The following is a 16963-nucleotide window of genomic DNA, read 5'->3' as shown; positions in this document are numbered from 1 at the left end:
AATATCCCCTCTTTAGCACTAGGGTTTTCTTCCATTAATTTACAGAATAAACTGCTGCATTAAATATCACACAATGAGCTGAATGGACAGGCCATTGGGTCACTGCAGAATCAAACCATCACTTTTAATTTGGCAGAGTTTATAATATATTGTCATAATGGAATAAATTACGAAAGTGCAGAAATAACACACTTGGCCAATGAACTGCATGACAAAGTAATAAATCAGATTGACACACAGTGTGTAACCAGAGGAGCTGCAGCTGAGACAAAGTCCTAAAATCCAAAATTGGGCGATTTTACGGGTAGCAACTATGCCTATATGTGCCCAAATTTTATAAACAGAGGAATTTAAAAATATTGTTTATTAAAAATCAAAGTATCTTTGACAAATGTTAATGATGTAAACAGACACTACTCACTGAGTGATATTTAAATATTTATCCAAATATTTTATCATAACTATCCTGTTAGTAGGGATGTTTTTTGGGGGTCCCATGCTGTTTTTAAGTTATTGTTAAGAAAGCTTAGAAGCTAAGGTTATCTAAGACCAAGTCAGAATGTTACTTCTAGTGCTAACGTTCTCCTCATTTTTAACACAACTCATGGCCTCAGACATAAATAAAGTGAAAGAGTGGTGGAAGCCAATCTACATCCTGAGAGGAAAAGAGTCCATGTTTTCAATTGTCCCTACTGTTACACAACAACTTCAAAACATATAACATTCAGGGACGTTAGGCACCCTAGGCAAACAAAAATTTGCCGCCGCCCCCCCCCCCCCATATGTTCTGCCCACCATGTGACATCACAATGCCCCACCCATATGCCCTGCCATATGGGCCAACACCAGTTCTGCACACAGTGTCTTTTATCTGAAAAGGCTGTGTGTTTACATTAAAAGGCCTGCAGGGACAGGCTATAGACACCTGAATCACTACATTAAGCTGCAGTGGTTCTGGTGACTATAGTGGCCCTTTAATGTGAGGTAAATTACAGATTAGTGCCACTAATAATATATTGGATTGCCTACTTACCACCAGATGAGCACAAGAAGATGATGATGGGCTCAGGCTGCAGTCTGGCTCCACTGATCCGGTGTAGAAGAAGCTCTCTGGAGACAGTTTGTACCAGTGCTCACAAAAATCAACGAACAGGAAGCAGCTCAACTTTTTGGGGCCCCTTACACAGCTCAATATCTGGGCCCCCAGGGCCTGACCGTGAGTATGCCTACAAGGCCCACCCATAAGTCCACCTTCATGGCCCACCCATGAGTTCGCTCACAGGGAGTGGAGTGTATGTGTGTAAGGAATGTGTTATTGTAGAGGTTGGAATGTGTGTGTTCTTATAGAATGTAGTGTATAGGGATACCAATTTGTGTATGGGATTTAGCATGTGCATAGGGGATGCAGTGTGTGTTTGTGTGTAAGTAATGCATTGTGTGTTTCTGGGTGAGCAAGGGATGCATTGTGTGAATCTGTGTATGTGTAAGGAATGCAAGGTGTGTTTCTGTGTATGTAATGTAATGCCGTGTGTGTCTGTAAGGGGTGCATTGAGTGTGTTTAAGAGATGCATTTTGTTTCTGTGTGTGTGTGTAAGAGAACCAGTGTGTGCATAAGGGATGCATTGTGTGTTTCTGTGTGTGAGTAGGGATGCATTGTATGTGTGTGTGTGTAGAGATGCATAGTGTGTTTCTGTGTATGTGTGTAGTGTGAAAGAGAGGATTTGTGGTGTAGGATAGGGGCTGAGAGGGGAGCAGCTCTCTATTTTTTTTTTTATATAGTACTCTCCCCTCCTGTCAATTAGTGATCTCCCCTGCGTTTCCTCAGTGCTCTCCCCTCCTGTCCCTTGGTTCTCTCTCATCCCCTCCTGTCTCTTAGTGCTCTGCCCTCCCCTCCTGTCCCTTAGTGCTCTCCCTTGCCCCTCTGTCCCTTAGTGATATGCCCTCCAGTACATAAGTGCTCTCCCCACCCGTCCCTCAGAGCTCCCCCCTCCTGTTCCTTAGTGCTCTTCCCTGTTCCTTAGTGCTCTCCCCTGTTCCTTAGTGATCTCCCCTACCACTCTGTCCCTCAGTGCTCTCTCCTCCCCTCTCCTCCTTTAGAGATGTCCCCTCCATCCTTAGAGGTTTCTCCCCTCTCTTCCCTTAGTGGTCCTCTCTCCCCCACCCCTTCTTAGTGGTCCTCCATCTCCTCCAACCCATTAGTGGTCCTCCCTCCCCCCGTCTTAGTGGTTCTCCCTCTCCTCTCCCCCCCTTAGTGATCTTCCCTCTCCTCCTCTCTCCTCCAGTTTGGTGATCCTCCCTCTTCCCCCTGTGTGTTATTCCCCCTCCCTGTTGTGTCTCCTTCCTAGCTTTGTAGCGTGGCCGGGTGGCGTTGTCCGCAGTACAGGAGCTTCTGTTTCCTGTACCCGGCTGACTGAGTAACCACTTCCTGTCAGTCCGGCTGGCGGACGGGTATATAGAACAGAAGCTCCTGTACCGCGGTCTGCGCCACCCGGCCATGCTACATTGAGTGACTGGCAGGAGGGAGCGCTGTGCGCTTCCCTCCTGCTGAGTAACCCAAATCTGGCGCCCCCTGGGCCGCTGCATCCTAGGTGACTGCTTAAGTCACCTATAGGATGCGCCAGACCTGAAAACATTCTGGGAAAAAAATGTTATTGTTGGGTAACAGATACCAGACTTTGCTAAAAACAGAACCGGTCTCCTATAAATAAAAGTGGTCAGATGTAGCTCTCAAGTACTGCATATTGTTGTTATTGACTTTTATATAGCGCCAACTTATTCCACAGTGCCCTACAATATTATAAGGGGGAATGAGATTTTAGAGCAAAACACATTGACAGGAATAAGAATTTAATAAGGAGCCTGCGAGTTTACAATCCAGCATATGGAGTTTTGTTCACTGCTGTGTAATTTAAGCTAATTCTAACATGCCAGGAAACATAATATACTGTAGTGATCACAGTATGGTAAAAGATGAAACCACACATTTATTAAGCCAAACAATAGCTTCCAATAATATAATGTTTGGGAGGTTTTATTACTTGTTCCTACGGACATGTGATAAGCTTTCCAAATGAATTTGGTAATATGTATAAAGTTAGTTTAATTCACAGATTGATAAAACAAGAATCATGTGTTGCACAATAGGACTAGGTTTACTTTTCATGCATGACTATATGTAATTAAAGAGTTACTCGAACCATCAAAACCTCTATGGCCCACTTTACCACTGTTTACCTGGACCTCCTAGGTGCCGGGTCTCCTCTACAGTAGGATTTATCACAGAAAAGCTGCAGAAGGCAGATATCGATCCTGACACTCATCCATTGGCTGACAATGTCAGCTGACCCCTCACAACCAATGTATTAGATCAGGGATAGGCAACCTTTGGCACCCCAGATGTTGTAGACTACATCTCCCTTGATGCTTTGCCTGCATTATAGCTGTAAGAGCATTATGGGAGATGTAGTCCAAAACATCTGGAGTACCAAAGGTTTCCTACCCCTGTATTAGATTATGTGCATCAAAATGTGCATAGAATTGACATTAGCCAACCCTAGTTATAGGGTGGCTGTCGCTAATGACACCCCAGTGACGCTGCTGGAGGTTACACCTCTAGCAGCAAAGGGGTTAAACTCGACATGTGCACCATTTCAAAGTGAAACACTGCACATGCAGACTCCAGACACCATGACCACTTCAAATCACTGAAGAGGTCATGGTGCCAGGAGTATCCATTTAAGTTATTATTGATGTCAAAGTACCCATACACTTCTACTCTAGTGGACCACCTGAAAGCATAATCACACAATAACAGACTAAAAGTTTGCCTCAGTCCACATATCTTGATGGTTTTCATGTAAATGGGTTATCTGTTTAAAGAAACACCCTAAGCACCAGATCCACCTGTGCAATAATCATGCTGCCTAATCAGCATCTTGATATGCCACACCTGTGAGGTGGATGGATTATCTCAGCAAAGGATAAGTGCTCACTAACACAGATTTAGACAGATTTGTGAACAATGTTTGAGAGAAATAGGCCTTTTGTGTACATGGAAAAAGTCTTACATCTTTGAGTTCAGCTCATGAAAAATGGAGGCAAAAACAAAAGTGTTGTGTTTAGAATTTTGTTCAGTGTATATCGTTTTTTCAATCCTGATTAATTCATCAGACAAAAAAAGAGTGTCTACATAGTTGCAGAGGTGGAGTAAAATGGATTTATATCACAGACCATGCATAAGATCATGTTCCATACATTCTGTCAATGTAAAATAGTTTTGCAGGACTCTTTTCCTGAGGAAATTAGACACAATAAGCTTTTCTTGTTCGTCATCCTATTTCCTGTATATGGAAATATAGTCTGCGTCCATCTATTGAGAACTCCTTTAACTATATAAGTGCAAGAATTTTACATTCAAACACACATTTTATATTTGGCCTCCAAATTCCCCAGATCTCAAGCCGATTGAGTATCTGTGGGATGTGCTGGAACAATACAATCCATGGAGGGCCCACCTCGCAACTTGCAGAACTTAAAGCATCTGCTGCTAATGCCTTGGTGCCAGATACCACAGGACATGTTTGTGAAGTCCAAACCTTGTCGCATCATAGCTGTTTTGGCAGCACGAGGGGGACCTGCACAATATTAGCCAGGTGGTTTTAATGTTGGGGCTGATCAGTATAAAATCAGACAAACATGCTATTATACAAATATAATGCATGAAAGCAATATTCTGGCACTTATATTGTTAAAGAATAACTTTACATATTTGACTGTATATAGTATTTTTATAGTTCTGTTCTGAGAAAAATCCATTTTACAAACCTTTCAATATTACATATAATCACACTGAGCCACACATTTGTAGTTTTCCCAGAGTTCTCTATAAATAGTGTTAAACAGACTTGGCTTACTGATTAGTTTTAACTAACGAAAACGGCTAGATCTGTTATTCTCATTGTACGAGTTAAGGATTAATGCATGCACAGAATTACTGTAACTTAAACATACATGACTCTTGCTTGTATTACATCCATATGTCAGCATAATGTAAGAAAACATTCATTGACTTTTCGCTCGGAGGAAACATGAACATCAATCTCTATATTCTGGTCTACCAAAGCATTTTAAATAACTGCTATAATATATAAAGGGTATTGGGTTCCAGAGCAGGATAGGCTGTAGGTCCAACCTAGACTTTGGACTTCATCTCTATACTGCTCTGCTATGTTCTTATAGAATAACAATTATTGCTTTTGTAAGAAGCAAAATTAGACGGTGAAAGTATAGTTTTGAAAACACTCTCAAAACATGACTGAGCCATCAAGCATGATCAATCGTAATGACATAAACCTGACACATTGTAAAAATGTTATATCTCTTCTCAAGTGAGAAAAATAGCTATCTATATAGGCTAAAGTATTATCTGTTTGTTAGTATTTATTGCAACTAAAACAATATAGAATGCTTTGCTCATAATGTGTCAACCCAGTAGGATGGAGATAAGTGAAAGTCTTTCAACAACCACCGAATTGTACCCATTCTGGTTACAAAGAAACCATTAAATTGCTACTTTTCTCACTGGTTATGGCTTGTGTCTCCAGAATAGTTTTAAATAGGACAGATGAATTCTTGCCCAGTGCTCATTATAATGGAGTGGCCCCTCATAGGATAAGCCGGTTTCTTTCAGCTAGTAGGAAACGAATACACTGATATATTGTGCTGATCCATATCCCAATCAGAAAAAACTTGCTCTAACTTGGAATCTTTTACTGTGCCCCTACTATCTATTATAGCTACATAGACAATTGCATTCCTACTCTTTAAATGCCTACAATATCTCAACACATGTCTAAAATGATCCATTCAACGGCTTGTTTTATTTTCAAGCAATATAGAGATTTCTTTAAACCATCACTTTCTTTTATTTTTGTACTTATTGTCTATTAGGCCAGGTTCAACACAGGGATGTGAAGAGTTATGGTAGGGCAATGAAGGGTTCATGTTCAACAGATGAGGTAACTAGTACCTTATGATTGGGATAGGGCAGCAGTACGCAACCTTCGGCACTCCAGATGTTGTGGACTACATCTCCCATAATGCTCCTACAGCCATAATGCTGGCAAAAAATCAACAGAGAATCAGTCCACAACATCTGGAGTGCTGAAAGTTGCCAACCCCTGGGATAGAGGGTCACTATGGTACTTCACTATCGTCTGAGCAGATCCTGCCTCCCATTCAAGCTCATTTCAGATTACACACGGTAACTGCTGTTTTGTTATAGGTGTTATTCTGTCATTTCTCTATTATTTTCAATGTTATTACACTACCCTCTTACCCCATCTCACTACCCTTTTAACAAATGGAATTCTTCCCTAGATGTGTAAGAAGCATTTGGCAAGCATTCAACTGTCCTACTGAAAACTATTCTGGGGATATGAACATGAATCAGTGCAGTAAACTACAATTTTGTTGTTCCTTTTCACGCCAGAATATTTACAGTTTAGTTTTGGTGCATATTGAACAAGTTTTACTCTTCATCACTCTATCGGGTTGACACTTCATGAAACAAATATTACTTTAATAGAAATAAATATTTATCTTTCAATCCTGTCTTTTAGTAAGAAATGCTAAATATTTAGTAACTGTAATCTGGGGAATTGAATCCTTTAAATACTAACTGACTTTTCAACTTTTCACTTCTTAAGAAATCTGACGTCCATGTGGTTTAATTATATGGCAAATATGTTGGCTCTCATCAGCATTAAGCTGTTAGAAGAGGGTTTTTCTTACCCAACGTACTATAGAATTGTATGATGTGTAAGACATTAGATTTGTTTTTGTTCTTTGTGTAAATATCTATTCTCTGTCTAGTTTGTAACAAATCCTAATAAGCAGACCTTCTGCAGATCCCAGGCTAATCGTTTTACCACAAATGTCTACATGTGTCATATCCACTTTGTATAACACAGCAGCATATGCTGATGCCTTGCAAATACAAGTCAATAATAAAAAGTACTTAAATGTGGATATTGTGTAATGATACAAGACTAAGTAAAAAGAGGTTCATGTGGAAATAGGCTTAACATAAAGACTTAGGGAAGTTGGAACAACATTTCCCAAAGGGCTATTTAGCAATAGAAAACACATGTTCAATGTAATATGCCTTAAAGACTACTATCTTTTTTTGAAGGTCATTTGCCAAATTGATTATGGAGATTAAGTAAATATCTAGATGTTATCAACTAGCAATAATGGATTTGTCTTTAGAAAACTAAGTTAAAGGGACACGATAGTCACCAGAAAAACGACAGCGTATTGTATTTGTTCTGGTGAGTATAATAATTCCTTTTTGGCTTTTTGCAGTAAATACTGTTCAGAGAAAAGGCAGTGTTTACATTACAGCCTAGGGATACCTCCACTGGCCACTCCTCATATGGCTACTAGAGGTGCTTCCTGGGTCAGTGTCTCCACCCTTTGCGTGCAGACACTGAACTTTCCTCACAGAGATGTATTGATTCAATGCATTTCTATGAGGAGATGCTGATTGGCCCGGGCTGTATTTGGCTTGTGCTGGCTCTGCCCCTGATCTGCCTTCTATACATGCTCAGCCTATCCAATGCTTTCCTATGTGAAACCCGTTTGAAGGATAAAGGAACGAGAAAAGTTGTTCATAATTTTTATTATGCGTCATATGTTCCTAGTGCAGATGCATTTAATTGCCAAAAACTGTATACTACGATTTAATTCATGTTGTGGTTATTGATTTTGGAAAAGATCTGACCATTTTAAAAGTGACAATATGAAAGCTTTTTATTCACCTAAAGAAAAGTATAGTTTCAGAATGCCCTAACAACACACAATAATTTAATGCGAGCATGCAAACATCATTACATTAAACTTTAAGGATCCATAAAATAACTTTTAATAGGACATTAGAGCCAAAAGGAAAAAGAAATAACACATGCAAGACATACAGTAATTCCACTAAAGGGGCCAAAATAGGAAACCATGGTGACTGAACTATAAACCTCTGTATTCACAAAGTTTGAAACTTAAAAATGAATTTAAAATAAATACAAATGCTAGAAGTAGGCAGTCCAAGTGGATGGCAACCCAAATCATATTTTCTATAGGTCCCAATTTGCCTGATGGCCCACCAGACTGTTCTAGTACACATAGGCGTGCACACGGGGTGTGCCGGGTGTGCTGGGCACACCCTAATCCCCGCGACACGCCTATGGATTGAGACCGGCTCAGGATCTCCCCTGTCGGCTCATGCAGAGCCAGGCCCTATCCGAGTGCCGGCTCTGCTCTAAGCCTCCATGGGCCGGTGGGGAGATCAAAGCTCTACCTCACCGGCCCACAGCAGCATGGAGGGAGGAAGGAGAGGACCCGGGGAGCTCTAGCCAGCAGCGTCGCATGGTTCCTCTTGCGAGATCTGAGCGTTGCCATATGGATTACAAAAAATATTTACATATTTAGTGCTTATGATGCTATTAGTATACTTGCACAAATGGGGAAAACCGTTTACCCTCTTACCTGGGTTCCTCTGGTGAACTCTGGTGTCTCTGGTGTTCTGTTTCCAGTTTCCATAGAGCTGTGATAGCTGAAAGCAGATACTGTTGCCATTCATTGTCTGAGAGTGTCAGCTGGCTGCTCTCAGCCAATGAATCTGTGTCAGGCACACGGTGTATGACAGTTTGCACAGAACTGACATCAGCAGCCCTGAATTCGTTACACCTCTGGCAGCCAAGTGGTCATACTAAGTATGTGCAGCGTTTCATTGTGAAACGCTGCATGTACAGACTCCAGGCATCATGACCACTTCAAATCACTGACGTGGTCATGGTGCTTGGAGTAAACCTTTAACAATAGGGAGAGTGTAAGGTTTAAATTAGATAAGGAAATCATTGATAACCGGCAAAATATTTTATTTGCGAGACAGTATATTAAATATGAAAAAAAAACAAAAAACATAACTAGTCTAATTTATGATCTTATAAATAATTTTACAGGTTATAGTTCAAACAGATATCGATATATAAAAACTTTCTGTACTATTACATAAGACAATCAAATGCCTCTTAATCAATCTGACATTATTTCTTATTCTATAAACACCCTACTTCATCTCATTGAAGTGGTTATGGTGCTTGCACCATCCCACATTCAGCATTAAGCAATTTTCAGGTCTACACACCACATTAGCCATATGAGGCCATACATCAGAAAGGCTGTAGTGGCAGATAGATCCTGTCAGCCTATTACTGCTGTCCATTCCTTCTTGGGCTTGTGTGGAAGATTTAGCTCAAGCAGCAAAGAAGGGTCAGGCTGTGGGGGTCGTAACCTTTTAAAACTGAACAGCGGGCAAGCACCAAAGGCACCGGGCACCCTAACCACTTCAATAACAAAGTGGTTATGGTGCCTACAGTGCTCTTCTACGTTATGGTAGCAATGTTTTTACATCTATTTCAATATATAAACACAAACACACACATGTATTGTTTTATGTATGCTATATTTTTAACAATTGAGAGCTAAACATATCCTTCAACTTAAAGGTGTTATTAATATAATATTTTCTTTAAAATGGTAGGTTTAAAAAAAAATTTATACTACTAGTTTTTTTATGTAAATGATATATCTTTATACATCAGATACCCCACTGGCACTCAAAGGGTTAACACAAATGGAAAATTATGTCTTCTATGTACAGTATTTATAGCACTAGCAAGTTGAGGTATTATAAACTTAACTTTCTTTTTTTTCTTTTGAATTTTTACAATCTGGCTTAGTTCAGCTTGTAAAGAATGTCTGATGGTGCTTTCGCTCTCAATGCAATGGAAAACTGGAACACAGTACTCAGAATTTCTGCCATGTATTCAACAGACAGGCTATTATGCAAGAGACGAAGCTTAGGAGTTTTCACAAATGCACTTCACAGGCTCACAGGCCCATACAAAGCACAATAATGTTCTGTAGGCAAGAAGAGAATGGGTTTTACAAAGGTATAAAGATATGAGATAGGGCCCATTGATGTCTTACTTTCAATGCATTAACCCCTTCGTGGCCAATGACAAATACACTGGTATACTTTCAAAACTCAGAATTGTGCAATTCCAAACAGGATTCATTTACTGTAAACAAATTTAATTTCCCAAATATATCTATATTATGGATGGGCAGCACATTTGAGACTAATACAGTGTGTAGTTAGTCAGCAGCAGAAGGCCATCAGATTCTTATATGTGGCTGGGACACAGGCAAACGTAATTGTTATTATTAAATGGTGATTAATAAATGGAAAGAATTAGATAAATAAGTCTGCGTTTTTATTCATCACAGAGGAGCATATCAGAAGCAGTGGATTGCAATAGAGTAGCACACAATGGAATCCTATGTGGGTACAGTGAGTGACATTACAATTCTAGAAGCTGTTAAGATGTATTGCAACAATGAAAGCGGGTCAGGCTAGGGCAACTATTTGCATTTCCAATGACTGGAACATTTATTGTGGCCGCTGACATTGATCTTGGGGCCACAGAAACACAGCTTGTACAATGCTGGATGTTGGATCTGAATGTAAACATAATACATAGATACTTGTATTGGTATCTGGTATTAAAGTAGACTGGAAGAAATCAGTGCCAGGTATAAAGGACATTATATTGTACGTCACTGTCTTTCCGATTTGTCTGTGTTACTTTATTCATTATCTTCTCTTTGTGAACAAATGCCGTGTTCTAGTTTAGAGATTTCTAACTCCATAAAAATCCAGGTCCTGAGTTTTTTCACTTATATTATATAGGGTATAATAATAATAAATCCTCTGCTCACATAATGTGCTTCTCCCTCTGTGGTGGCATCAAAGAACTTTATAATAAGTCAAATAGTATTGATGGTACCCAACAGATTTGGAACTCAGTTCATTTTCTTAGAAGGATGAAAAAATGCCTGGACCTGCTGAGATTCAAATCTGAAACCTCCAGGTTACTCTTTAGACCTCACCAGCAGGTGCATTTACCCACAAGACTAGCTTTGTAAATTACAGTTCACCTTATAATTAAATTCACTTTACTTCTTAAACTCATGATTCTGAATCAAATTCTCAGGGAGCACTAGTGATGAGCAGATTCTTTTTTGTCTGACCGATATTTATAAAGCCTGATAGAAGTCTGATTTTACTGCTTTAAACTATTTTCTAAATAAGGTACCACGGTCAAGCATATATCCTATTTTTAAGACAATGTAAAAGTCCAAGCAATTCTTCAGAACATATTACAGCATATATGTCTTTAAGCAAGTACGCACTCATGTAGCTTCAAGGTGTACACCTGTGTTCAAGCCGTAAGGGATATTGTGGCTGAATTGAAAATATTATAGAACTGTATTACAAACTTGCTATGGATATCAAATGCAACAGGTTCTATCACCAACCAATGTGTTTACAAAAGGCACAAAACAGGTCACACATGCATCTAAAATATGTATCTTTGGTAAACACAACTCTGTAAACACAATTATTAACAACATTATTTGCTTCATAACTGTGATGGAGTATTCTGATGTTTAATGTAGATAGACTGGAAGCTAAGCGTGACAAGGGAATAATACACAGATGTAAAATATAGATTTGGGAAGAAAACAGAAAAGTGGTTTGTGTTTCTGGCTATCTGATACAAGATGTGTTTTGGCTGTGTGCCTAATACCAGCAAAGAAATAGATTGATACTAAGCGCTGTGTAGTCAGTCAACAGTATAAATAGTGTTTTAGCAAAACAAGAAAATAAGGAGGTCTGATAAATTGAAGAATAAAAGAGGCAACTATCTACAGAAAACATTTCCTTAATTCTTGAAGGAGGAAACACAATTAAAGTGGAAAGTTGAGATTTGTTTTTGCTTAAGGAAGTGATACAATTGAACAAGCAGATGGGAATTAAATTAGTAAGCAAATATATTTGACCACATAATAACAGAAACCTCAGCGCTGTTACATTTGATTGTGCAACACCATAAACAGAGATGTTCAATTCGAAATAACACAAAGTGTAACAAAGTATCACTGAATATAATTTTATTACACACAATTCATTGAAGTAGATATATATAGATATATACACACACACACACACACACACACACACTTCTCTACTGGTAATATAGAAATACACACAAGAATGTATATATATATATATATATATATATATATATATATATACACACACACACACTTCTCTACTGGTAATATAGAAATACACACAAGGATGTGGAACATAAACAAGTTAAAATGGGATGATGGATTGGAAATTGTCTTATATTTTGATTTACATCTAGTTCAGGTTGGATCATAGCGCATTAACATTTATAAGTGACATCATCATACCATAACTACATACAGCAGGATTACAATGAAAAAACAAGCCTTTTTTTCTTTTCTTTTTTATAATTCTTTTAACAAATCCCCACCTAGATTAATATATAAAACAGTAACTGGCTTTTCAAAGACTCAAACACAAAATTTTGTATTTTATTTAAGAAAATGGGAGCTCTCTCCTAACAGGATTAAAACCCATTGGTATCTAATTGTGTCTTACAAAAATTGATTAACTTCTTCAGTGCTAAGACATTGATCAATACACAGCTGTCTGGCACCCATTTATTTAACTTAAGGAGACCCAATTTCAAATTTAAGGGCAGATTCTTAGAAAAAAATAAATCATTCTTAAATCAGCCCTGTAATAATATAATTACCAAAATTGTTAACTCATCATCCCCTTTAAAAAAAGTTCATTATTTCACTCAAGTTCAGTGATGTTATCTTGACACACTAAATATTTTTCACTACAGTTCCCTTGAGTCTCAGACGGTCTGCCAAGGTTAACTGAGCATCAAGGGGTTCAAAAAGACCTGCTTTGCTGTTTGTGCCTCTTTTAAAGAAACTAAACTATATCCTCTATTTTCATGTTATATATTTCCCTTTGGTTCATACTAATAAACTATATCCCCCATGTTCAGATTATACTATATCCCCTGGGTTCAAACTAAACTATATCCCCTATGTTCATTTTATAGGATATTCCCTGGGTTCATACTAAAACTACATCCCCTAGGTTCATATTATATATATATCCCCTTGGTTCATACTAATAATCTATATCCCCTATGTTCATATTATACTGTATCCCCTATGTTCATATTAAATTATATTCCCTGGGTTTCTACTAAACTATATCCCCTATGTTCATTTTAGATTATATTCCCTGGGTTCCTACTAAACTATATCCCCTATGTTCATTTTAGATTATATTCCCTTGGTTCATACTAAACTATATCCCCTATGTTCATATTATACTATATCCCCTATGTTCATATTAAATTATATTCCCTGGGTTCCTACTAAACTATATCCCCTATGTTCATTTTAGATTATATTCCCTGGGTTCATATTAAACTATATCCCCTATGTTCATATTATACTATATCCCCTATGTTCATATTATACTATATCCCCTATGTTCATATTATACTATATCGCCTATGTTCATATTATACTATATCCCCTATGTTCATATTATACTATATCGCCTATGTTCATATTATACTATATCCCCTATGTTTATGATATACTATATCCCCTATGTTCATATTATACTACATCTAACCCAAGTAAAATCCAAGACAATCCCACATTGATTGACTTTTCACCACACTCCCAGAAGTTACTGTACATCACACTTGGGATACTGCACTGCTCACAAGCCAAAGTCAATTCTAACACACAATCTGCAGCTGGTTTTCACACTACTTTCTGGGACCCCAGTTGTATTGTTCTCATGGTCTTCCAGGGCTGAGCAGGACATGACAAGCCAAGAGGAAATTACCCTGTTTACTTTAATTGAGGGGGAACAGGAAAGCAGCTGGGAAGATAAGAGACAGGAGGAAACTGCAGAAGAATAAGGAGTCTGAAAAGTGGATGAAATGAAATGAAGGCATAGGAAAACGACCAGGAGAAGAACAGCAATCTGTGCAACAAGATAATTAGCACTTTGTACTGGATTGCATGTCTATGGTATTTAGCCATGCCAGACTGCATGGATTACAGACAGCTCCCTAACCTAATAGGAATTATTAATATAACACGTGCTGAGTGATGGGGGGTCAAGAAAAGGGAAATAAAAACTTTATAAAGATTGTTCCAAAACAACATGTCTAATCCCAGTCTACGCATATTTCAAATCCCATGATTGACATTCAAAGTTTACAGAAACGGTTATTAAACAGTTAGGGGGGTTTCTTCAAACACTCCATTAATGAAACCAGGCATTCATCTCAATAATGATCTTTAGATCCTACAGTCATTAACAGCATGTAATTAGGATGATCCCATTCTAACGGTTCTATTCCAATATCGTGTCTGATATCAAATGACACACGTGCACCGACAGCATTGACTGAGCAAGCTGCACGGACAGGATTAATCCCCATCGATTGCCAACAAGAGCCTGGAAAAATCCTGGGGTGCTGGAGATGCTCAGGGAGATAACTACCAGAATATTGCCTGATCGTGATATGTGTTGGAGTTCACGGCAGCTGTGTGAAACTACCGAGCACATTATTGCAGTCGTGTGCTTTAATAAACACATATTCTGAATAACAGCTCCCTTATCATCCCTGGGGAACTCCACTAGCCAGCCACATCGGGATACTGATAGCCCTTCACCCAGCCACCGATTGATCTGCACAGATTTGTCCCTTAGTTCATCCCATGACCATGCTGTCATGTGAGTGTCTGTTTACTGCTTACACTTGGAGTGTGTCTGTGTCTAGGGATCACTGTCCCCGTGTTTTTACAGAGCACCGTGCATACCCATTCACTTCTTCTGGCTGGGTCTGTTCTGGGATATTAGACATGTTTTCTGTATTTTATACACAGATCTAAAGCAGTTATCACCTCAGATGGTAAATTGTACGATATGTCTGAGCCTGGTGTGTGGAGTTATTTTTGGGTTAAGATTGTAACTGCTCAATACACTGTATGGTAAGGGTGTGCTGCTTAGTTTTGGCAGGTCCCGTGCTCCTTCTATCCCAAAGCATGGGTGTGCAGTGGAATGATCAAGATTAACTCCCTTTTCCAGCCAGCCAGACATACAGCTGGAAAATTAAACTTCCCCAAAACTAAGCAGCCCAGCTCTGTATAGTAAGAGCCTGGAGTTACAGTAATTGCTGTGATTGACAAACTCAGTAACAGGATCACCCACTGAAACCGTTACACACCTTCCTTCCTACAAAGCACTTGTACTCCAGATCTGACAGCTACTTCTGTCCACATCTCGAGATGCTCAACAGCTTCCCACCCCCAGTGATCGCTGCCTTCCACAGCTCAGTCTGACAGCAGTATGTAACACATAAACAACACGACATCAAAACCCAAAACAAACCCCCCTTTACCTGAAAACGTCTCAAACGCCACAGCAGGCAAAAGTCCAGCCAAAGTCAGAAGGCAACTTGCAAATACTTTCCCCATGGCAGCTTCAGCAATCAGAATAAAATACAAACATAAGCAATGTTCAGAAGTCACAAGAATTGAATAAAAAAAATAGTAGCACTGTTTAAAAACAAATCAAATAATAAAGTAGCTGAGTCTCCCTGGTTGCTGAGGTCGGAGAGAAGTTTGAGTTATTCTTGTCCCAATTTGCCACTTTGCTGTAATAGTCCTGTGTGGAGGGGAGTGTCACTGGCTCCCTGCCTGCTCCCTCTATATAGTAATGTGAGGGCTGCCGCAGCTCTCCCCGGCAGTGCCAGCGCGCCGCCTCTCTCACTCTCCGCTCTCAGCGTTCTGGATTCTGGATTTGGAACTCGGACTAAAGTTGGTTTCCCTGTAAAGATGTGTTAGCACATCTCTCGGGAGCGCGCACGCAGACTGTGTGAGACTGAGGGAGGGGAGAGACCGAGTGTGGCTGTTCAAAGTCCTGAAAGCTTAGTAGATCACTCCTGCTTATCTCCCGTGCGTGGAAAATGTCAAATCTTTTTTTTTCCCTGTAAATAAAAAGCAGGTAGCCTCTTTATCTCTGTTACAATCAATAAAATGCAGCTCTATATTTCTGTCTAACCAGATATAATTACCAGTCTGCTCTATTTTACTGTTTCAAATAAAACACATCTCCGTATCTTATATTTCCACCTACTGATAAAGCATTTCTCCATATCTTGTATTACCACCTGCAAATAAAACATGTCCTCCTCCTTTTATATTCTTATTAAACAATGGGTATTGATTAACCATTTCAGGGTAACACAAATGTCCCTTTTTATTACCTGAAATGCTTTACACATAAATACTTCACAATGGATACTTAATATACATTAAGTCCCCCATATTAATATCCCCATGGGACTGGAAGGGCTTATACTACACGATTACTTTATATAACATCTCTGGGACTGAAAGGGTTAATATACATACACTTTCACTGATCTGTGTCTTCATTAACCTATTCAGTCCCACGTTATCATCCCCATGAGACTGAAAGGCGTTACACTACAAGACTACTTCACATAACATCTCTGGGATTGAAAGGGTTAATCTATACACACCTTTGATGATGTGTATTTACTGGCAATATGTGTATAGGGGGACAGTCTCTCTCTCTCTCTCTCTCTCTCTCTCTCTCTCTCTCTCTCTCTCTCTCTCTCTCTGTCTCTCTCTCTCTCTCTCCATTGACGTGGAATTACTTGTAATTCTGAATTAGTGATCTTCTCCCAACCATATTCCACACATGTATACACATACTCAGTGCAGATACAGTATGTATCACTGTGTATAGATGTGTGGGCTATGCTTGGGATAAGTGACGTAATGCAGAATTACAGGTAACACATGTCTGTTTGGATACCATGTAACGCTAGATTACATGTAGTTTTATTATAGCTGAGACCCCATGGTTTGACTTTTCAGTTATAGA

At 39.1% G+C, this 16963-nt stretch overlaps 1 protein-coding gene across 11 annotated transcripts in view; it reads right to left on the bottom strand.

Annotated features, from left to right (window-relative positions):
• The window catches only part of PTPRM (protein tyrosine phosphatase receptor type M), a 713165-nt gene extending 697275 nt beyond the window's left edge, over positions 1-15890 (bottom strand). For all 11 annotated transcript variants that reach the window (XM_063451546.1, XM_063451547.1, XM_063451551.1 and 8 more), the window contains exon 1: positions 15450-15890. In XM_063451546.1, the coding sequence (XP_063307616.1) occupies positions 15450-15525 (76 nt within the window). In that variant the 5' untranslated portion in view covers positions 15526-15890. The remainder of the gene's footprint in view (positions 1-15449) is intronic.
• Between the last annotated feature and the right edge of the window lie 1073 nt (positions 15891-16963).

The sequence above is a fragment of the Pelobates fuscus genome, chromosome 4 (genome assembly GCF_036172605.1).
Source record: "Pelobates fuscus isolate aPelFus1 chromosome 4, aPelFus1.pri, whole genome shotgun sequence".
In the NCBI taxonomy this organism is placed as follows: domain Eukaryota; kingdom Metazoa; phylum Chordata; class Amphibia; order Anura; family Pelobatidae; genus Pelobates; species Pelobates fuscus.
Note: the sequence above shows the minus strand (reverse complement) of the source record. Positions and strands in the feature narration are given on the sequence as shown.